The sequence below is a fragment of the Camarhynchus parvulus genome, chromosome 4 (assembly GCF_901933205.1).
Source record: "Camarhynchus parvulus chromosome 4, STF_HiC, whole genome shotgun sequence".
Classification (NCBI taxonomy): domain Eukaryota; kingdom Metazoa; phylum Chordata; class Aves; order Passeriformes; family Thraupidae; genus Camarhynchus; species Camarhynchus parvulus.
This window is the reverse complement of record NC_044574.1, coordinates 53816787-53839625: the sequence shown is the minus strand read 5'-3', so window position 1 is coordinate 53839625 and position 22839 is coordinate 53816787. Positions and strand designations below refer to the sequence as shown.

General features: G+C 43.1%; 1 protein-coding gene across 1 annotated transcript in view; it reads right to left on the bottom strand.

Moving 5' to 3' along the window:
• TECRL (trans-2,3-enoyl-CoA reductase like) overlaps positions 1-22839 on the bottom strand; it is a 57184-nt gene that overhangs the window by 12283 nt on the left and 22062 nt on the right. Inside the window, exons 3-4 of the mRNA XM_030948112.1 lie at positions 12657-12701; positions 11239-11342 (exon numbers count right to left, since the gene is read on the bottom strand). Coding sequence (XP_030803972.1) covers positions 11239-11342; positions 12657-12701 — 149 coding nt within the window. The remainder of the gene's footprint in view (positions 1-11238; positions 11343-12656; positions 12702-22839) is intronic.

Below are 22839 nucleotides of genomic sequence, written 5' to 3'. Positions count from 1 at the left end.
GTGCAGGCACTAGTAGAAATAGCCTGTGGTGGGCAGACTGGACAAATTACCCTACTGTGAGAGAAACAAAGAAAAAACCATTTCATCTCACCATTGTCACCCCTGCTAGGCACAGAGAGCAGAGAGGAGGGGCAGGGAGAAAAGGCAGAGTCATGGAAATGACATGAGCCACCCTCAGTTTTAAGGTCTCACTTTGATTTGGTACAGTCTGCATTGGTTTTTGTTGGGGAACATTCTTCAGCCACACACAGATGGAAGAAGTAAAATGACATTAGAGTGATGAGAGATCTAGATTTGATCATCTGTCACTGACCACTGAACTGAATCCCCGAATAAAATGGAAGTGGTGTAGTCCTACACATTTGCAAGGACTGGCAAATCATATCTCAAGTGCTTATCATTGCTTCAGGGAGAAAGATTTATAACTGTCGGGTTATTTGGCTTTACGGTGTCTATTGGCACTGCTGTAGAATTGTAATGAAGAAACACCTGTGGCTTAAGGAAGCAACACTGACTTCAGACCACCTTTTACAGAACTAGTATTTGGCTCCCCATCAGGCTGTTCTTCTAATCACTCTTTGAAAGAACATTGAAAGAGAAAGGTTTTCCTGCAGGAATATCTGGCAATTAGGTTCCTTTTTCCTCTGTTACAGGGGGAAACCTTTAGAAATTTTATCCTTTCATAGCAGGACAGTCTCCAAAAGTAACAACAGACTTAAGTGTTCTCTACCAGGGGAACATCAAATTCCCTTTTGTTCCAAGTGACCCCATGACTCCTGTGCTCCATTTAGACTCTGCATGATCCCAAGAGCAGGTGTGTGTTTGTGTGTGTGCAAAAATATTTAATTCAGGAGTACGAGAGCACTCATAGTGGGATACCTCACAGCCAAGGGCTTATTAGAATTTTGTCCTGATAGCAGTTGTATGGATCTGTTCCAAAATGTGAGCCCACTGTGTTTGGCACTCTGCAAACACTGTAAGGGGTAGCCTTTGCTATTTAAACCTAACACACTAAATCTAGACTCTGGTGGTGTAGGGGACAGAGGTGCAGGTAATGTGGTCGGGGGAAGAGCCTGGAATGAGCTGCTTTGTTCAGTGAAGCTTTTTCTCTCTGCCATGAGCTGCACCACAAAGTACATCCATGACTGCCAGCTTTCAACATCTGCTTGGCACAAGCACATTGCAAATCTGCCAGGAGGAGTTTGGCAGGACTTAGCACCAAGTTGCATTTACTTGTCACTGCACCAAGTGCTCCCCCCTTACCCCCTGACTGATTTCAGATGTTGAAAGGAGAAGGAGAGTTTCAAGATTTAGTAAAAAATCTCTTTTTAAAAGCCAAAGCTCCAGACATAAGATAACAGAATCCTTGTGATGAACTTTGATGTAGGAGGGGGGGGATGCATGAGTGCAACTCAGAGAAGCAGCAACTTCACAGAGCTCTTGAGCTGGGGTTTGTGGAGGGGAGCAGCATCAGGGTGGGGACAGGGTTCAGCCTTGTCTGTGTGTCTGTCACACCACCCATGTGGAGGCAGGTGGTGCAGGGTGAGCCACGAGATTTGCAATCGCTCTGGGCACTGTCTGGCAGACAGGACTGTGTTTGCCTTTGTCATAACTGAGTCACACTGGCACATAGTTAAGATCAGTAACATCCGGTTTTAGGGGATGAGGCTCAATTTGCTGCAGTAGTTTTTGCTGTCCTTTAGTTTAGGTAAGTTTCAGACTCTTTGCTTCTGTTGCATCTGCCATGCTGTGATCACTGCTCTCATTCTGTGGCCTACTGATTTTAAATTTGTCATAAATGAAAAACAAGTTTCAGAAAGGCAGGCAGAGAAAACTGCTAAAAATTCCCATGAATTCAAGCAGGTGAACAGGAAAGTAGTCTTAAATTAACACAACGTTACAATTATTGGTTCTACCCACTGGCAATCAAGGGCAAGCACCATTCCTTTACTATTGATTCTCAATGATTATATGCAATTAAGCCTAACTAGTATCTTCATACTCATCCTATAGCTGACTAATTGCTGGGCTTGAGGAGTTACTTGTTGTGTCAAGGATCAGTTCAACTCATCATTTTCATAGGTGCTCAAAATTAGTAATCCCTGCTGACACATTCTGCAGAAATAATAATCACATTTTAAACAAAGGCCTGAAAGTAATAACATTGTTAGCTTGTTGTTTCTGAAAAAAAAAATCTTTTTTTAAAGTGGTCATTTAAAATACAGAGCACATTTATCCTGTAGAAATATTTAAAAAAGAAAAGAAAAAAAACCAACCAAACAAAAACACCAAACCGCAATATTTAGAAGAAAATTATTTTTTCTTTACCATCTTGTGGTCCTGCCTAGATTATTTTGATGTATTGTGTGCAACCAAATGTGGTGATCCATAATAAACACAAATATATTTTTCTGGAGGAGCAGTATGTCTCTATAACAATGAGCATATCCCAACAGGATTTAACTGTTGAGCTCATCATTAACTCCCTGAAGGGAGAAAACAGGAGATTGCCTTTTTTCTTCCACATCTGTATTTTTTTCTTCCACATCTGTACACTATTCTTCATATCTTGCACAGTGTCCAGTTCTCTTACCTTCCTTCTCTCCTCTCCAGTGTCTGACATTATATACTCTGTAGACCTCTTATTCTCAGTAACATAGAGAAAGTGATCTTAAATGAAAGTATTTTGGAATCAAAATTCTCCCCAGCATGGTAAGCATACAGGGTACTAAAATCAAGCTTCTTTAACCATCTCAGTTATCAGTCCTCAGAGATCTGATTCAGTAACACCTAAACTGAAAATATTTACTATGTAAACAGCAAAACTGAGATCCAAAACCAGTCAAAAGAGAGCTAATTGGGAGTTTCCATGATCCAAGAGGCGATGGAACAAAAGATAAAACAATACAGGACAGCTAATCTGCAAATCAGCAAAGCATCTCATCTTGCATAAACCAAATTGTACCTGCTTCTCTTATCTCTTGTTCAGCTCATGGTGCCAGGAACACCTTGCTGAACAGAGTAACAGCCAGGAATTCAAATCCCAGGCCTTGTGAGGTATATTTAGGGAGGTGAATGCTGCAGAGGTGAAAGGAGTTCTTTAAAGATATTGGAAGGATTTTCTGACTGTTAGGGGTGACGTAGTGTCTGACACTGTCCCAACAGGTCTGCTAAAGAGAGTGGAAAGGGTTTTGATGTGAGTTAAAGTACCATGTGTACTGGCTGGGAAAAGGCAGAACAGGACAGAAGTTGTAAACACAGGCAGTGGAGTGGAGGGAATATGAAAAAAGTCCAACCAAATCTTTATAAATGAGCAGCCCACATATTAGTATCTTCACATGAGGGCATAGCTAATTCCTCTCTGTGATGTTTATGGCCTGCCCTTTCTGTAACATCACACAACCCGCCCTATCTTGTTGCCTTTTGGCATAGTCTCACATTATCTCATTTATGACAAGCCGCAGAGCTCAGGAAAGCCCATACAGCCTCTTCCACACTGATCCCTTCCTGCAGCCCTTTCCATGCCATGTAGGGCCAGTTTCCCAGGCACCAGTGCTGCCTGTGATGCTTCCTCCTCCACTGCCCACGGGATGTCAGGATGGAAACAGAGGGCATGGGATGAGGGTAATGCCTGCAGCCAGGACAATGACTTTGGGTCACTGCCTGTAGTCCTCAGCCCAGCAAGAGATACAAAACAGCTCAGTCATGTCCTGGGTGACTCTGATGGAAAAGCAGCTGCAATATATAAATTATCTAATGGACAGGGCTTCGTTTCTCTGATAAATGTGAGACAAAGGCAGTAACTGCAGGTCTGAGCCAAGGTCAGGCTGGCACAGTACATACTACACAAAGAGCTGGATTTCCTGCTATCAGACAGACAGACAGACCATTGCTGTGTGTGAGTGTACAGATCACAGCTGGGATTTCAGAGAAACCCAAGAGAAACAGGCAGTTAAATCCTCCCAAGTCCCCAGATCACTTTAAACTCAGCATATAACTGCCTTAGACTCCTTTTACAATCCCAGCCCTAAGTACTCTTGAGCTAATGATCATTAAGAAACATTATTAATTTCTAGTTTAATTTCCACTTCATACACTTTGTTACCTCATTAAAGGCCATATAGTTACCTGGGGATGATAATGGCATCATTTTAGCACCTCCCCTAAATCTTCATCTTTGTAAAAGTTTTGTATTTTCATGTTTGCAAAAATCCACAGCAGCAGCAATTTTGCATCAGGTAATACAGTTCTTAAGGGCTGCTTGAACATTCAATTACTTTTTGTTCCAGTTCTCATGGAACTGACTAATCCATTCTACAAAACCTAAATTGTGCATGGAGGGGCACCTGAAACTTCCCTTGTCTGGGCAGATTTTGTAGGGACTCAGTGTCTATGAGTATTTCAGGCTGCTGCTCAGTATTTACTGCAAATACCAGAGATAGGGACGGATTTGCTGTAGGATTTTGTAGGCAAATTGCAGCTGACTCTGGCCAGTTTCAGGAGCTGGGGAGTGAACAGTGATAGATGCTGTTTGTCCTTGAGTCAGGCCTGTGAAATAAGGGAGATGAAATCTCTACTTCCTCCTCTCTTCTCCTAAGACTGACCTGGCTGAAACCATGGCATCAGACCACTTCTTACTATGGTCAACATTCTTCCATGAGACTACAAGCCCTTTCATGTTTCTTACTCAAAATGGAAAATTATTGCAAATTAACAGATGTTATTCTTATGCACACACATACATGTATGTTGTATGTGTTTGTACTGATACATATTCAGTGAAGAATTCAAATTCTGTTTGTAACCAAACACCAGTGTGAGTTCAGGTTTTCTGCCAAATCTTTCCAGGTCTTTGACAGCATTTTGAAATCTGCCTTATAAAATGCATAATTTTAAAATGTGTATTTGTCATCTGCTACGTAGATATGTAAACAAAATAATGCTTTTTAAACACCTGGTTATTGTAAATAACCTTATCTGCGCTTTTCATCCAGAAGCCTCAGAGCACTTTGCAAAGTGGAAAATGCTGTTACTTTCTTGCCAATGTTTTGGAAGCTGAAATACAGAGAAATTCAGTGACTTGTCAAGGGCAGTGGCTTGGGTGAAGGGACACCTGGTCCTCTCAAACACTGGTTCAGTCTCTGGTTCTCTGTGCTGAACACTGGTTCACCCTGTGGTTCACTCTTCTCTGTGCTCTCCTCACACCCTGCATGGGGTCAGGCAAAACTCCCCATACAAAATAATTGTGCCAGGCTTCTGCATTCTAGAGGGACTAAAACTGCTCAATTTGCATAGATTGACAAAATGTCAACCTCCCTAGTTACTCTGAATACAAATAGGAAAATGTCTACATTTACCAGCTCTGTACATGAAACAGCTCTTTGTTCCTTAAGTAGCAGGAAGGGTTTAAACATAAAATTATGTATAACTGAAAGAAACATTTTGTTCTATTTATGTTTAGTGAATTCCCCGTACCTTCTTTTTGCACTCAAAGGGGTAAAAACTCAAGGGCATCCCTATAAATACTTAGGCATAGGTCTTTCAGTATTTACTGTGCTTAACAGTAACTAGAACCCTCAGAATTAATTTTTCTAGTAGCTCCCTAATTCCCTTTGGCAACTGAAAAATTGACACTCTGGCATGGTTCATCGTGGCATTTGTTGCTGAGACCAGAGAGAAATTATTGCAACACTGTTTGCATCATTAGAAGCAGCATCTGAGGAATCCAAATCAGCCAGCTGGGCAGTTTCAGAGATGTCTTCTTCCCTTATCAGTTCACTTCATGCTGCCACTGGGCAGTAACAAAGAGCCAGAAGTACGTGTGGCCCAAGGAAAGGCACAAACAATATAAAACCATGGCAAGAAATCAGGCAAAGGCAAGCTGTTCTCTCCTGATAACCCTGGAGGCTGAAAAATATTAGACTTAATTAAATGAAAAATAAGGGCAATCTTGTGTGTGTAGTTTGCCTTTGTGAGAGGTCACAATGTTTTAAAAAGTTCTCAGCTTTTGACTGGGTTCAGCTCAAGACTTGGCCAAGTGTACCAAGGTAGAGCAACACTTAATGTGTGTTCTAGCAGAGACCTCTGCCAAGTACAAATTGTTAGGTGTAAAACAGAGGTGCTTTGCATTACAAATAGTTGTAGCTGGAAAATGTGCTGTCAAGGAAATAGTGGCTTCTTTTTTTTCCTGGAGATCATCTTCTATACCAAATTATCTATTGATCCAAGAGGCTTAGCAATGAAAAACAGTTTGACAATTTTTCTGTCTTTGGCACTTTTTTGTAGCTGTTCTTAGGGCACCCACAGATTCACACAGAATCAAACTTCCTGTTTATTTGGCACTTCTGCAAAGTTTTTCAGGTATCCACAATTCCCTGAGTGTGTTATTCAATTTGTAGGGTCCTAGTCCCACAACTAATTCTGTGTGAATTGGCCACAAAATATGGAAACCCTGATATGTATCTGCTGAGAACCATATTCAGTGACATTCTCCTCTACATCAAACAGATTTTCAGCTCTCTCTTACCTGGACCTCAAATTCCTTCTTAAGCTATGATAATATGAGTTTTCTTACCCTTGTCATCTTTACACTGTCTCACTAGTTTGCTGGGATTCCCAATCTTCAACCTTCTTCAGAATCCTCAGATCCTCTCTTTTTCCTTCTGTTGTAATTGTCTGTACTTTTACATCCCATTGAGAGGTTATAAACCTTTACTGAAATCTCTTCTCCTTCTGTTCCCAAATTAGGGATAATATCTTAAGTCGTTCCCCATGGGGAGTCCAAGTCTAACCTCAGTGTAGAGAAGGTGGAGAAATGAGTCTGCAGCAGTTTGGCTGGTTTTTATTCCAAACCCATCAATATGCAAATTGCTTCCTATCACAATCATTCCATAGACTTCTTGGGACTGTTCCACATTCACAGGACCAATGGATTGAGCTGTGCCAGACAGCCAGAGCAAACTGCTGCTCCCCTGTTCACCAACAGCACCAAAAACTTTGATGCAATCGGGGAGAACCACACTGACCAAAACACTGCTTTCTCCTTGAGAGAACAGCAGCACCTCCTCCCACTGCCCACACCTGCTGGGCATAACCACAGAGCTTCACACACAGATCCCTTCCTGGCTTCTTGCTCATTTCCCACAGTGCCTAACTTGGAGATAAATTTGCTTGCCAGCCAGGAGAGAACAGATGAATTAGTGAAAAATGTGGATTTTCAGACTTCAAAGATGCTCCTGGGTTTAAAGAAGTATTAGTCTCTACATTTCTAAACTGAGCAGAATCTTTTTCATTGGAAAATTTGAAGTGGAGCAGTTCTGCTGCCAGCTTTACTATTTTAAGACCCTCAGGAGTCAAAGTACTTAAGCAATCCCTAATTGTAAATCACAGTAACAAAAAATATTTACTGAAGTACTGTGTTTCAGGATTATTCTTCTGAAATTCACAGGCTTGGATGTAAATTTTTTTTTTCATTTCTATGCTGTTTTCTCAGTTCTATTTGGATCTTTTTGATAGCTGGCCCAGGTAGCAAAAGGACAACAGAAGCTGATAAATCAGAAATTGCAATCTTTGCTCAAATAAGGAAAGCTTTAGCAGCAGTGTGAATTTGAGCCAGAAGAATGGATTTTTTCTGTTTTTTCCTCTTTTCACTACAGCAGCAGTGTGTATTCTTAGCAGTTAAACACCAGCAATGTTTCAAAAAGTCACCATGCCACATTGCAATTATGTAAGAAGAGGTGTCTGTCAAACATGCTTAGACCCAAAATTGCATAGAGATTAAAAATAAAAGCCATCACTCCAGTGGTGGGAATTTCAAACATCCCTGGGGGTAAAATCTTTACAGGGCCATATAGAACAAATCTATAAACTCAGCTCCCATTAGTATCTCTGCAGCATCAGTCAGCAAACCTCAACTATGCCCTCCAGGCAGGGTAAAGAAATTGGTAAGCCTTGTGCAGAAGTAAATTATGTGTTTCAGGTAATATTTGTTTTATATAAAAGAAGGGAGAGTAGAGCAAGAGTTCTAACAAATTTCATGGTACTAAGAAACAGGTTTTGTTTTGCCCCTGAATTATGTTCTGGAAATCAGACTTGAGGGCCTCCTTTCTTCTAAAAGAGCCAGCTGAGGTTGAATATCTACTTTTATTCCAGAAAAAGACCTCATTTCTCAAAAGAGACTGTGGAGGAAAATCACAAATCCCTCATCCCAGTTTGTCCTCCTCCCTCCATCAGATCAATCCAGCCTCGAGAACTTGTTGAAAACTGGTCAGCCAATCTCACAGCTGTGGGGAAGTGTGAGCCCAGGGGAAGTCTGGCCTTTCACTGCACAGAACACCAGAAATATTTTGGTCATTGTGCAACAGTGTTTTAGGAAAGCTGAGGAGGAGGAGGAGGCATCCTTCCTGCAAGGCGCCAGCTTCTGGCAGAGGGACTAAGTAGGCAACAGGATACAACAAACCCTTGAGCTGCCAAGGTGGAGTGTGACAAGTATTGTAAATCTCAGACTGTCCATGCTCCAAAAGGGAAGATGAAGTTTCTTGGTTTTCCTAGACTTATTGATACACAAACTCTTTGTTTGGGAACAGACAGCAGCATCACCTTTTATTTTACAGCATGTTTGGAAAGGGTGCTGCTCCCAGGAGGTGGAGGTCAATTCTGTTCTCCCCTTTTAAAAACCAGAAGTCATTGTCTTGGTGCAAATTCCCAGCACTGGTGTTCTTGGCCCTCAGGTGTGATTTCCAGTGAGGTGACAGAGTCCCAGAAAACCCAACTCTGTGCTGAGGGTTCCCCTAGTCTGACCTCTGCCCAATGCATGGACCTCTGGAGAACCAACATGTCTCCATGTTCTTCTGGATCTATTTTTGGAGTCCAGAACTGAATGTGGCCCTCTGTACCTTAGCTATCATTTTGCTGACAAGATAAGAATATTTTTATTCTGTGTTTTGTTTATTTAAATGTCAAACCTTTAAATCAGAAACCTCCCTCACTGTGTGCATAAATGTGGTAGAGCATCAAGGGGGATGGGAGCGCAGGAGATCTAAAGACAGTAAAAACGGCAGTAAAACTACACATCCTGTGTACAAATGCATTTCTAATTGCTGTTGTTAGAGTACAGTCTTCTGTGAACCTTTTCTCTATTGCTGTGGACTAGCTATAATATAAAAGTCTCTTGACTGTTTAAATGACGTGGCTAGGAAGAAGATTTCTCCCACTGAGAATGGAGACAATTTAGAATATGGAGCAGAATGGGATAAGATGAATATTCAAAAACTCACAGAGTCAACTTTTTGCATGCAGATTAACTCATTAAAAAATGCCACTGCCTGCAGTACCTACCCCTGGTCATAACTGCAGTATTTATAATGGGATATTAAGCTTTAGTTATGTTACTGTCTTAGGCTACATAAACCACCAGGAAAAGAGAGAATAAATAAGGTTCTTGTAGATTACTTAATTGTAGCAAACAGGAAGCTGCAGTAATCACAATTTTGCTTTGCAAGGGAATTCCATGGTTGAGAGGTGGTGGAATGGATTCGTGAAGGAAACGGGACTAGCATTAATTAGTGTGGTCCCAGCAGGCCATTAATCAGGATGGGGTAAAGCCTCAGTAAACTCACAGACCTCTACTCAAACAGGTAGGTCACACTGTGGGAAATGCTCCAGCTCCACTGAAGTAAACTGTTGGTCACCTCCTGGGGATTTGGATCCTTTCAGAACTGGGAAGGATGGACACAGGTCATCTTCTTCTTCACAGGGACTAAAAGCTGCCAGAATTTGTGCTTGTCAGGAGAGGGAGAAGTGCATGTGATCTCAAGCAGCTGGGATGGAGATGTGACCTTATAGAGCTGATCAAGAGGCTGGCTTTTCCCAGGTCAAGGGTTACTGTTGTGGCACCAACCTTCACCTTGAGTGTATGTTTCAACAGATAAGGAACTGTAAAGTAGCATGTCCATTCCAAGTGTCTTGTAGGAATGCTTCCTAGCCTATAGTGACCTATGGGAGAGAGGAACTGGGACTATCACCTGCAAGCTGCTCAAACACCTGACACTCAAAAGCTCCATCCTTGTAGGCACAGCCAAGGAAGGACACTGGCTCGTAGTCCCTCAGTGTGAGTGGGGTGGGATCTGTGGGCTGCCTAATAATTTGGCCAACAGCCATGACGCCAGTTAGCAAAAAACTCACTTGCTTTATCAATGGAATTGCAAGCAATCAGTGGTTTGCTTTCCATTGCCATAAGTAGCCTTTTCATAGCTTTATGGCTTTCAGAAACTGTAGGTCTGTCTTACCTGTGTTTCTCACTGCAGAAATTGGGAATCTCAATCTTGGTTACCCAATGTACAGATGTGGCTGTGTGTTACTTCAGCTCAACATGCAAACTGCAGCAAAAGCTTGGTCAGAGTGACTGTGAGACTCCTCTCAGCTCCTCCACATGTGCCTGGTGCAGGACATTGGAAAGGTCTCTTCTTCTCCCATTCCTTCACTGTCCTTTCAAACCCTTCTACTGTTGTCTGTCTTTGGGCTGTGAAAGAATTTATTCACTTCTCACTTTCCCAAAGGAGCCTGTAGGGTTAGAGTTCCCTATATCACATTGGAGTGGAATGTACGGCCTTTCTCTCAACACCCTGACCTTCCCACAGCTGCTTACAGGAAAATAACTAAAGTCAAACCAGGTCTACATACAGCATAAGATAGGTACTATTGTCATGGCAAATGTTTCTGTTTTACAAGGAGATTCCAAAGTTTTTACTCTTGAGCCTGGCTGGACATCTCCTGCCTGAAATCCTTGGCCTGTCTCAGAGCTGTTCTTTGCTTGAACAAAGAGTAAGGTATTTCCATCCAATTATTTTCCTGAATTAGTAACAGGATTACTAGAGATCCATATTTTCTTTATAATATCCTTTCACTTTGAAAGCTGAGGAGTCTTTCAGAAAATTAATGTATTTGGCTACAGTTCTGCATAGGCATATGAGTCCAAGATAAGCTAAAACTGTTTTTTAAAATTGGGTTTTTTCCCTCAGGCAATATTTTTATGTTCCCCTTCTAATCTTTAATTGGAAGTCAAGAGTTAGCATATTGATAACTTGGCTCACTCTCCATTTAATTCTGTTTTGAGTGCTGATAATCTAATTACACCATTTTACATAAGGAAGCACAGGCTGAGGAAGTTGAAGCAATTTGATGCCAAAACATATGGCCCATTAAGATGTATCATGCTGACTGTTACAAGGACATACTTACTGTGGTCCAACCAACCTGCTGACCCAGGTCTGTGAAATACAGTGTAATGATGGAGGAGACAGCAAGGCTTTGGATGCTGATGGAATCCTTCAAAAAGGGCCCGTCTGCAGTGACAAAAATGGAAGAGGAGATGGCGTGAACAGCAGGACCCTCTCAGGGGCTCAGCACAGTGCTGAGGCTGCCCTGCTAGTGCTCCAGATGTAGGCCCAGCTTGGATTCTGATTTACTTTGGTGACCTGGTACCTCTTCTCCAGGTTAGCAGCTCAGAGCTCTTCCATGAGAGCTGTTCCCTTCCCATTTTAACAGAAGTGTTTGGCTGCAGTGACACAGGGCAGCAGTGTGTGACAGCTGTACACTGCTGTCCCTGTTAATGTGGCCCAGCAGACACAGGCCATGCAATCACACACACAGCTCCACAGGGCACCCCTTGTTCTGGCTTGCAGGACTAATGGCAAAGTCTGTGTTACACAGCCTCTCCCTCACTGACACATTTTGCTGAAGCATTTGCATTCTCAGGCTGTTTTACAGCACGCAGTGCCTGATGTTGAATCCAACTTCTTGGCCTAAGGCTCACGAGCCAAGATTTCTTTGCTGGCTGTCTGACCTAGGCAGACCAGGTGTATCTGAGCATTACATTACTGTCTGCAGTATTCTGTCCTAATGGATCTAGAGTGTGCACAAGGACACATGAAAGAACAATATTTGGTTTGCTTTTTTTTTTTTTTTTAATATAAGCAGTGAGCTGGCTATTGGAAAAATCCAACAGCCACTGGCACAGGATGTTCCCATGGCTGCAGCACCTTTTTGCTCTTTTCTTTTATGTATGGTCTCCCTTTCAATATACATTTGTTGACTGCTTACATCAGTGAGGGTGCTAGATTCCATCAGGTCCTGCTGGAATTTAGCACCCATCAGCCTCATTTTCTATGGCTTTGCAATTCTACACATCCACAGAGCAAACACCAAACAGCTTCTGGCAACTTTGTCTTCCACTGCCATGTCCACCAAGAACTTGTGGACTGACACAGAGGCTGCCTCTGGCAGCCAGCTGCAACTTCTGGTGAGGCAGTGAGCAAATATGAAAACAGGTAATGCAGTGAGGGAAGGAAGGGGTTGAATGGGCTTAAACCTGCCTTGTCTTCACTGTGTGATCATACACAGTATTCTGGAACATTTCACTCAGTGGTTATGAAAACCATTACTAATGAGAAAAACTAGTAAGGTAATAATGGATGTCAGTTGATGAGAATGTACCAACAGCTCACCCAATAACATGAATAGAGAGAGCAATGCTGTGAGGAGGAGAATCTGCCAGAGGATTAGTAATACATTAGGTGGATTAGTAATTAGTAATACATTAGGTGGATTGGTAATTAGTAATACATTAGGTGGCTGTACTCAGCCATATGAATACTCACTGCATTCCAGTTGCAGGCCAACACGGGATGGGTACCACTGGGGACCTGTTCCAATCACAAAGCATGGCTGTTAATTTCGTGATAGAAAAGCTAAATTTTTGTTAGGTTTGGGGTGGGTTTTTTTCAGCTGATATCTACAGAAGTGAGATGGAATAAAAAACACCTTTCTGTTGGTCTTGTCTATACAGGGAGAATACAAGAGAGCTGGGAGGAGCCCACAATAAATGCATTAGAGCATGAATCCCTTCTCCCATTTCAGTGTTGGAAGGGCCAATCTCAATGCTGAATGCTCCATCAGCACAGCTTGTGTGTGCAACACTGGGAAATATAGAGAGGATACTGTTTATTACTGTATTTGCCAAAACTCAGTACTAAATGTATCAGCCTTCTCCTCCTTCTAAAAAATATGCCTGTGCTAGAGTCTGGGTCCAGGACTTTGTGTTTCCCACTTAGGAATGTAAAACCTAACTAGGCATGTGCAGCTTGTATTAGCTCTCAACCAGAAATTAATCAGGGAAATAGAGCTACAGAAAGTAGAAGCACCTGGATAGCTAATGCTGGGTGACTTATGATTCCCTTGATACCCCCAACTTGAGGATGTTTCCTAGAAGTAGATTTTTAAATGCTCTAGTTTAAAGGTCATTCCAAAATGCACAACAGCAGTTAGTTGTTGTTATTGGATTCCCTTTGGTGATTTGGAGCAGAGACCTGTCAGGTTGGTCAAACAGGTATGGATCTCCAGCTGCATTTACTTCCCTTGGTGTTGGAGTAAGCAGGGAATCACCAACACACTGCAGAGGGGATCATGGATGTTCCGGTTGTTAACTTGGCCAGCTCTTGAGTTCCTCTGTGCAGAAGGCTGTGCTTCTACAGCTGTGCTGCTGAATGGACAGTACAAACACTCCTCCTTTGCATCACAAGGGCAATTTTGCTTAACCCATACACACTCCTTGGTTTGCTGTTGAAGGTTCTTAGGGCTGACCTAGCACATTTCTGGGCTCGGCTGAAGCAATGTGGTGAGAACTTCCACAGTACACGGTGTTGACTGACATTCGGGGGAAGCAAAGATTGTCAGAGAAAAGTGAGGAACCTACTGCAGTATCACCACCCCCAGCCATTTCTGCCACACATTTGTCTTTATTTCCTCTGACACACCTGAAGACAGTTGATAGCCTGAAGGAGATTTGCTTTGTCTTTTCAATTCAAAGCCTATGTGAAATTGCTCAGATTTTTTTTTAGATGTATCTTACAACTCTTAGTGATCCTGTGTTTAATGTACAAATATTCCCCTACCTTTAAATGGAAACAATTGTTTGCAGTGACTGTGATTAAACGTGGAAACATTTGCCCCAAGAAGCTGTGGGATCTCCTTCCCTGGACATAGTCAAGCCTTGTCTGGGGATGACCTTGAACAGTCTTATAGGGCTTTAAAGCTGGCCCTGTTCTGAGCAGGAACCTGGATCTGGAGATGAGCTCTGGAGGTTGTTTTTACCTAGCTTAGTTCAGGGTGATGAGGAGAGCTTGTTCAGTGCACCAGTTGCCAGCTGGAGGGGAAGGAGCTGTACAGGGTGTGCATTGTGCAGTGACACTCAGCACACTCATTTCAAAAGCACTTGGTCTGACTTTTGTTGGCAAGAACAGGCATTAGATGAACCCATGAACCAGGGCTAATAGCAGGAGGTGAAACATCCATCAAGTAAGTTGCAAACATTTTTTTCAAGGTACCACAACAATCCATGGCTATTAAAGATAACAAAGGGAAGATAGAGAAGGAGCAGCTGTCTGACTTGTCAGGGAAGATATGATTTGCTCCAGGACAGCAGATATCAATAGTTATTTGGGAGCCTGAAATGCAATGTATTTGTGTTAAATTGGAATCTTCCCCCCAGCTTCCCCCCTTCATATTACAGTATGTTTCAATAAAAGTCAATTTACCTGATCCTGTGGCAATGCTCTTTTAGGTATGGCTCATAATCTTCACAAGGGCAAACAGAGGTTGCGCATTTAAGCACGTCATCCCACATTTCCAGTCCTTTAGCCTCAGTACACCATTATGCTCAAACATACTCAAAGATTTAGACAGATGGAAGTGTGCCTCTGCTTCTCCTCCTCTGCAGTGACCTTGTTCTTACATCAGTGTGTCTCTGGTTTCCTGGCCATGCTTGGAAAGCTGTATGCATTCTTCTGGAAGGATCTGGAAGTAGTTGTTCCTTCCCTGCTCTTACTCTTGGTAGGGGGCCACTAGCTAATGTCAAGTGGAAATGCTAAATGGAGTGGGGGACAAAGCCCAAACACGTTTCTATGTTTGAGTGAGATCACCAAAGCTTCTCACTTTCAGTCTTTACTGGCAGCAGATGCTAGCAAGGCTGTTCCCAAGTGTTAGCTGCCCAGGGTCCTGCAGAAACCAGCATTTCTTTCTGGGGAGAAGTGTGACCCCACAAGGAGTCTGCTCTCCTGCCTTGATAAGGCTTCTTTCAGATAGGAAATCTCACACATTCCTGGGTGTCCTGCTCATCACTTGGGAACAGTCATACAAAGGGACCCTGGCCCCACCTCTCACCACTTATTTGCCTTCCTCCTATGACTATTTTCCACAGGGATCCTCCAAAAATCTCACTAGAACAGCTCTGGATTTCTGTTTGGCAATGTGGGAAGATATTCCAATCCAGCCTGCCTATGGCAGACACACATTCCTCTCATTCCTGTAGCAGGAAAGTTCTCTTTTCTTTAAAGAGTGAAAAGAATCCAAACTGAGGGACTAATTATCACTTGTGTTAATTCTTGCTACTGCCTGTCAGAATGAGGGGTTGATGGCTCTCTTGGCTGTCCAGAGCCAGGGCTGTCTGGCAGAGCAGCTTCACCTGGCGCCAGCAGGAGTTCAGGAGTGCCTGTGGAGAGTCCTGCTCCCAGACAGGGGAAGCACACACATCACTAAGGGCAGCAGAGGCACAGCTGCAGCTGTGGGCAGCACTCGAGGGCGCCTCTGCACTCCCACACCTGGCAGAGCTCCCCTTGCTTCCAGTCTAAAGCTGAAGGCTTTCTCTTTTGCAGGGTTGTTTTGGGGGGCGTTTAGCAGTGTATAATTCCCAGATTTTTCTTATTAATGTTTTCTATTGCTGCCTCCTGCAGAGATTAATGGCAATCCAAGGCCATGGGTGACAGAAGTTTCTCTTGTAACTCCTGTTGCATCTAAGATCAGGCATACATTAATATTTACTTTCTGACATTTTGACGGTGCATCAGAGCTCAGCCACAGCAGGTCACAGTCTCTGTATAATCCTTGTGGTTAGCAGAGCTGTTCAGCTCCCTTTTGCAGGGTTTATGGGTTTGGATGGGTATTTCACACTTGGAACAAAGTTGTAAAAATAACATTTCGGCTCACTTATATCCCAGACTGGCTTTGACTTGGAAAAGCAGCTACAGACTGTTCAGAGAGTAAGAGTGGCCATAGTGGTTCAAGCCACAGGTCTGTTTAGCCAATATTACATCTTCTAATGTTTAGTCAATACTGTGGTTCTTCCATATCTATTGCATTTCTAGCATTTATGTAAAACAGCTCTGGTTCCTCTCTTTGCAGCATCATTGGACAGCTGTTGAAATGTCTTCCTAGTTTTCCATCTCTCTTTGATTACTTCTACTCTGCGGGCTTATCCTTCTCTGGAAGGCTGTTTGCCTCAGACCCCAATATGGTCACCCCCCAACTGCACGTTGCCACCTGAAAGCTTTGCCCATTCCTCAGCTGAAAAGTCATTCACAAATCCCTTGCATTTAAGGAATCAATTTCATTCTTCTTCACTGTGCAACTTGATTTAGCTGAGGATGTTCCTGGCCATGGCAGGGAGGCTGGACTAGATGATCTCTGATTGTCCATTTTAACCCAAACTGTTCTACAGCTCTGTGTGTTATTTAAGACATGAACATAACACACATTCTGTGTGTTGCAATTCTGTTATGAATCAGGCAAAGTTATATCTATGTGTACAGGCTTCCATTAGTCTGGAAGTGTAAGCAATTATGACAGGTCTTAAGTCTTTGACCATATTCCATCTTCTCTATCAGGAATTTTTTTCCAACTTTGCATTTAAAAAATCCATACATTTATTAAAAAAAAAAACACTTAAAAGATTTTAATTCTATGATGTTTAAGGCATCATAATTTTTCCAAACAGGATGGTATTTGCTTGGAAAGCACCTCAGTGTTTACCTTTAATAACCTCTTTTAAAAAATGGATCTGAGGAAAAATATTTAATTTTGTGTGCATTATTTGTTGTACTTGTCCATGTTTAAAAGAGAAATTAAAATACAAGCAAACTGACAGGACACATAAAAACAGACAGCCACCTTTAATTTTCCCATAGCCAGCTATGGAGTTACCTATTAATACTGGCTATAAAAAGGAGATGAAGTGCTGTCAAACAACCATACAAATACCAGCTAAAATGACAGCCTCAGTGCCATGCCCAGCTGCAAATACCACTGCACAAAAATGCACAGAAAACCAAATTCCACTGGTCCTGCTGCCCACATGGCAGGTTTTTTTTCACTGCCTGTATACTAGAATCCCAGTAAATGAATGGGCTAATCAGACAATCCTAGGAAGCAAGAGCAGTAAGAAAAGCCCCTATGCAGCTTTAACACTGTCCAAAGGTACTCTGGACATGACTCAAGCTGACCTTAATGTGTGCTCCACCACTTAAATGTCACAAAATGTTTTGAAAATTTAACAGTTAAGAAATCTAAGTACTTAGTACTTTTCAATAGTTGTGAAATTGAAGGAATCAATCTAATTTTTAATAAGTTTCTTAAAGAATCTTCTACAAAAAAAATTAGCGCCTTGTCTGCTCTGCAGTAAATTGCACAATCAAATGCCCATTTGTCACAAAGTATTTATGAAGTTTCGTGAGCCTGTATGAGAACAAAGGTAACATGATGAAAAACTCCCTTGCTGGGGAATTCAGTGTGTTCCTTAGAATGCAGACCTGCAAAAGCTATTCTGCTGGGGAGAGAGGAGTCTAAGAAATGCAAAACACAACTGACAGACACAATTTGGAGATAATTAGCAGATTGACTTTCCATCATCAGCTAATTTTATTACCAGTTAAATTGTTTGCTTCTCATTGTATTTCGCCACCCATGCATCTCTAATAACAAATAGCCTTAATAATTACAAACAATACCTGCTGTGATATGAATAGGGTGATATGAACAACAAAATTACTATAATCAATCATCAGCAGCATGTTGCTTAAATTTGCAGAAACAGTGGAAATTCCAAGGAACCACTGCGGCACCAACCTCCCTTATCTGATGACAAAAATGTTGCAGATGAGCTGAGAAGTGTAAGAGCACCTGCTCCTGTGAACTGAGCATGGCTGCAGTGCATTCCACCACCTTGACCACATGGCAGTTTTGGTACCCATGCAGCAATAACAAGAGTTTGCTAGGAAAGATTCACATTGTAGTATGTGTGGGTGTGCTGGCTTTGTGCATCATTTATAGAGACAGGCAGATTATCTTAAAACTTGCTGAGGTCTTTCCTTGACAATAAACAGTGAACAAATACAGCTGTCCCTTGTATGTGATCAGACAGTGGCCATGCTGTTGTCTCCCTTGGTTGCAGCTGCCCTGTCTGAGTGTTCCCAGGAACACTTCTGAGAAAACAAGGATAGAGACATCACCATGCCAGCAACCACGGCCTTTGCAGGGCTGAAGTTTGCCTACTTCTGCTTCACTGAGCTGACAGCAGGAAAAGCAGGATGCTGAAATGACTGGAAGCTATTGCTTTCTGCTTTTATTTGGAAAAAAGGGCTGTGTGATTTATTGTGCTAACATCGCACTCGAGTGATTCCTGGACATGATGGCAGAAAGCAAAGCACACCAAGGAAAGCACAGAAAAACTAAGCTGGGCCACAAGATCAAGAGAGAAAGTATCTGAAGTGATTGCTTACTGTGCTTGCCTCCCCTGTAATAAATGGCAGCGGCTGAGAGCTGCAATCTGCACGACCAGCCCTCTTGAAGGATTGCAACTCTCAGCAGCACCCTGGGGCAAGCAGGGCCACAGCATCTCTTCACATGGCCCCTCTCAGAAGGCCCTCCTTGGCTGCAGGCCAAGAGATGTTGTGACACACTAAGTGCCAGCACAGTCACCTGGGTCTATTTTCCAGGGCTAGTGCAGAGCCCAGCTCAGGCCAGGCCCCTCCAGGTACCACTTAGCTGGCACCAGACTGAGCTCCTGAGCCCAGCAGGGCTCACAAGGGTCAGGCTACCAATTGTGTGCTGCTTCCACCTCTTGCTAAGTCTTTAGGGCACAGGCTGACCTCGGGAGGGCACTTCCTGGATCCAGGATCATTCAGCTAGGCTGTGTTTTCCTGGTAGGAAAAGAAGGACCTTTGAGAGGGTGTATCAGCATATTTAAAGAGCAGGAGCAGATCTTGAGCTAGATCCATGTTTTTATGGGAAGTTAGTGGAAAGAGTAGATCCAGTGTTCAGTAATATCTCAGTAGAGTACTGAAATGGATGTTGGTTTTAATGGCTCCATAGCTGGGGATAAATCCCTTTTCTTTGTCAGCTTTTTTCCCTGAATATTCTCTCTGATTTGTTTCATTTGTAAGCTTTCCAGGGAAGATCTTTGGCCATGTCTTTTACAAAGGCACCTTGAACTCTAGTTGCTATGGGGACACAAAAAAGCACTTTCTTAATGGCATGTGGAATTTAAAAAATTAGCTATTTGATCATAAGCATCCATTTTTTTCCTCTGGTTTTTGCAGTACTTGAATTCATCAAGCTACACCCACAGTGCTGAGGGAGAGCAGGCAGTGAGCTGGCTGAGCTGATGTCTCCAGACACACTGGCCAAGTGCTAAGGACAGGCTCTGGCCCAGAGGCAGGACAGCATGCGCTTCCCACAGACTACTGAGCAAGTGAACCCTTGTCTGACTGAATATCTGGCTAAATGCTTCTGCTTCACCTGTTCATTATTCCCATTGGCCTTAAGGGTTTAAAATCTGTGACCACCCATTTTTCCAACATAAAGTCATGCAGCAGTCACCCTGGCCGCTCCGCTGAAGCCTCACAGAGACTGGTCCAGAAGGTTTTTCAGAGCATACCTAATGTCTCTATAGCACAATGCACATAATTCCTGCACCCATTGCCCTTAAGAAAACTGTCAGAATTTTGCCTTTCTTTCCCAGGACCTGGCAAAAAAAGGATAGCCCTGTCCATATGTTGGTTGCTGGGAGCAGTTCAGCTGCTGTGACTGTGCCCAGATGTGAAGCTCCAGCCTGTGGGACTCTGCACTGCACCTTGAGTCCCAAATTTACTTGAATGCATTTTCATTTAAAAAACTTATATAAATGCCTGAACTTGTTGAGGAACAGAACACTCCCCCCACACCTTTTTTTTCCCTACTGAAAAAAAAAAAAATTAAACTCTCATACTTCAGCTATATTCTGATTCAGGCAATAATGGACAAATTTCTTAAGAGTCAGCATAGTTTTTCTTAATGGAGATTGATTCTTATTAGTGGTAAACAAAATATTGTTCGTCATTTGGATGTCAATTTATGTCACTGAGATTAACCTTTCAATATTCCTTCTGAAACAGTTTGTAAATGAAAGCAACTGTGGAATTTCAGATGAGCAAAAAACATCAGGGAAAAAAAACAACCAAGCATGCAACATTTAGATGCATATGTTAATATTTTTCTGCATTGTTTTTCCTTTGCACTTCCAAAAAATCAAGGAGAAAAGGGAAAAGCCAGCCCTGTGCATTTCCATTTTCCATGTAGCCTGCTGCAGAAAGCATAATTAATTTTGATCTTTCTGAGTGAATTTGCATTTAAATTAATGTGCGTGGGCAAAGGAAGGGAAAGGGAATGAAGCTCACCTTCTATTTCATTAATAACAGCCACAGACCAGAATACAAAGAAACAAGAAAATAGGTGCTCTGACAAGCCTGGAGCTGGAAGGAACTTTTCTGTGGGGGGCTGCCCTTCAGGGAGGTGAGGAGGGGCTGAGCAGGTGGTGCTGCGCAGGGACAGCAGCGTGACCCCCACGGGCAGTGGCACTGCAGGGCTGCCCTCACACACACTGCAGGGTGCCAGGGGCTGGCCAGAGCAGCTGGGCTCTGCCCAGTGGGTTTGGGCAATCTTTGGGCCAGGGATGCCCAGGAAGGGCTGTGTCTGTCACCCGTGCACTCTGACAGAGCTGGGTTTGCTTCATAGTTGCAGACAGTTGGCTCTGAAATGCCTGCCCAAATTAAAAGAGAGACGAAGAATTTATGCCAAGTGAGGGTCTGTATTCTGGTAGCTGTCTTTGCCTTTGAGTCTCCAATCTCCACAAGTCTGGAAAGGGTAACAAAGATAATTGTTCAGGTATCAGGGACTGTGAGAATTTGAGCAAGATTCTCTTCCTAAATATAAGCTCCATCAATGAAGCCTTCGCATGAAGGCAACACAAACTGAGAAATTGCACATTAAGAAACGCACATTTGCCAAACTGTGTTTCAGGGCTGAAAAAGATCCTTCCTTCTCTGTCTTCTCACCCATAGTTTGGCATGGGATTTCTAAAAATGCAGCTTAATATTTGGTGGTTTATGGAATCATTTGCTGTCTATCTCAATCCATAAATGCTCAATCAATGTCTATCTCTGCTGGTGTGGAGGTACCAGCCCTGACAAGGTTTTCACTGGCAGCAAAGCAGAGCATTTAAACCCAAGGTATCTAGCCACCCTTGTGGTCTCAGGAAACACAGGCAGTAAGCTATTTAGGCCTGTTTAAAATGTTCCTTTTAAAGCCTTTGTTCCCGCTCATCCCATGCCAGGTTCTGAGGGAACAAACAGTGCTGTGCCTTGCAGTGTCATGGATGTGCAGTGCTTCAGGACACTGATAGCACAGGGCACTGCTGCCTCCCTGCACAAAGCTCTGGTGTGGCTGCTGCAACCAGCACTGATGCTGAGTGCATTTGGGTAGCAGCTCTCCACAGAGCTGCAAGAGGGACAGAGAGCAGGGAACTGGTGAGGTCAGTGTTTCAACCAGTGCTGTTTGCATGCTGCCTGAATGCATTTCAGTGCCAACGAAGGTTACAGCAGGACTGTGGCCCTGCTGGTTTTATATTCCAGCATCAGAAAGTACACAGTGGTCCAGCAATCACAGCTGATACAGGAAAGATGGCTCAAAAGTTCATTTGTGCCTTCCCTGCTGATGTACTGGGAAGAATCCTACCCCAGGCTCTAGCTGTTTCTTTAAAAGCATTCCACAGTCAATTAGCTAATAAAGTATGCTAATTAAGTATAATTTTCTTTCAATATTGACTGTCCAGGGGATATTGCTCTCTCCAGCCACTAAGCTAATCAGGATGCTTTCCCTTACTGACCCCCAAAGCAATGTGGGTTTTGTATCTAATGGCCACACCAATGCCATCAACAATTAACTGAGCACATTTGAATTGACACGATTTCGTCCTGAGAACAAATTAACTTCTCATAAATTCATTGGTAAATTCACCACACTGAAAATTAATCCCCACTAAGAACAGGGCTAAACTGTAATTTCTCCAGCAGCAGTGAGAAAAAGGCAGCAGAGATCTGCCCTGTTCTGGCAGCAGATCAGACACTAGCATGGGAACCAGAGGCTGTCATGTTCCACTGTCCTTCCTGGGAGAAGCTTTTTAGAGCTGGCTTAATTCCCCCATCCCACCACTTTATTTAGGCTGTGGAAAGGCTTTTGTGCCTCAGAAGCCCTGCTATGAAGCTTGAGGGGACCTTATCACTCTCTACAACTCCCTGAAAGAGGTGGTAGGAGGGTGGGGGTCAGGCTCTTCTCCAAGGCAGCCAGTGTCAGGATGAGAGGACATATCCTCAAGCTGAGCCAGGGGGGTTCAGGCTGGACATCAGGAGGAATTTCTTCATGTAAAGTGTTCTAAACATTGGAATGGACCGCCCAGGAAGGTGGTGGAGTCACCATCCCTGGAGGTGTTCAAGAAACAACAGAACGTGGCACTCAGTGCTGTGGTCTAGCTGATGAGGTGGTGATCAATCAAAGGTTGGATGCAAAGATCTCAGAGGCCTTTCCCAACCTAAAAGTTGATTAGCAAAGTACTTTTCCACAGCTTTACAGACACAGCCTATAAGGGCTTTGATTGTGGTGACACTGCTTGGTGAGTTTTCATTCTCATATCTGAGGGAT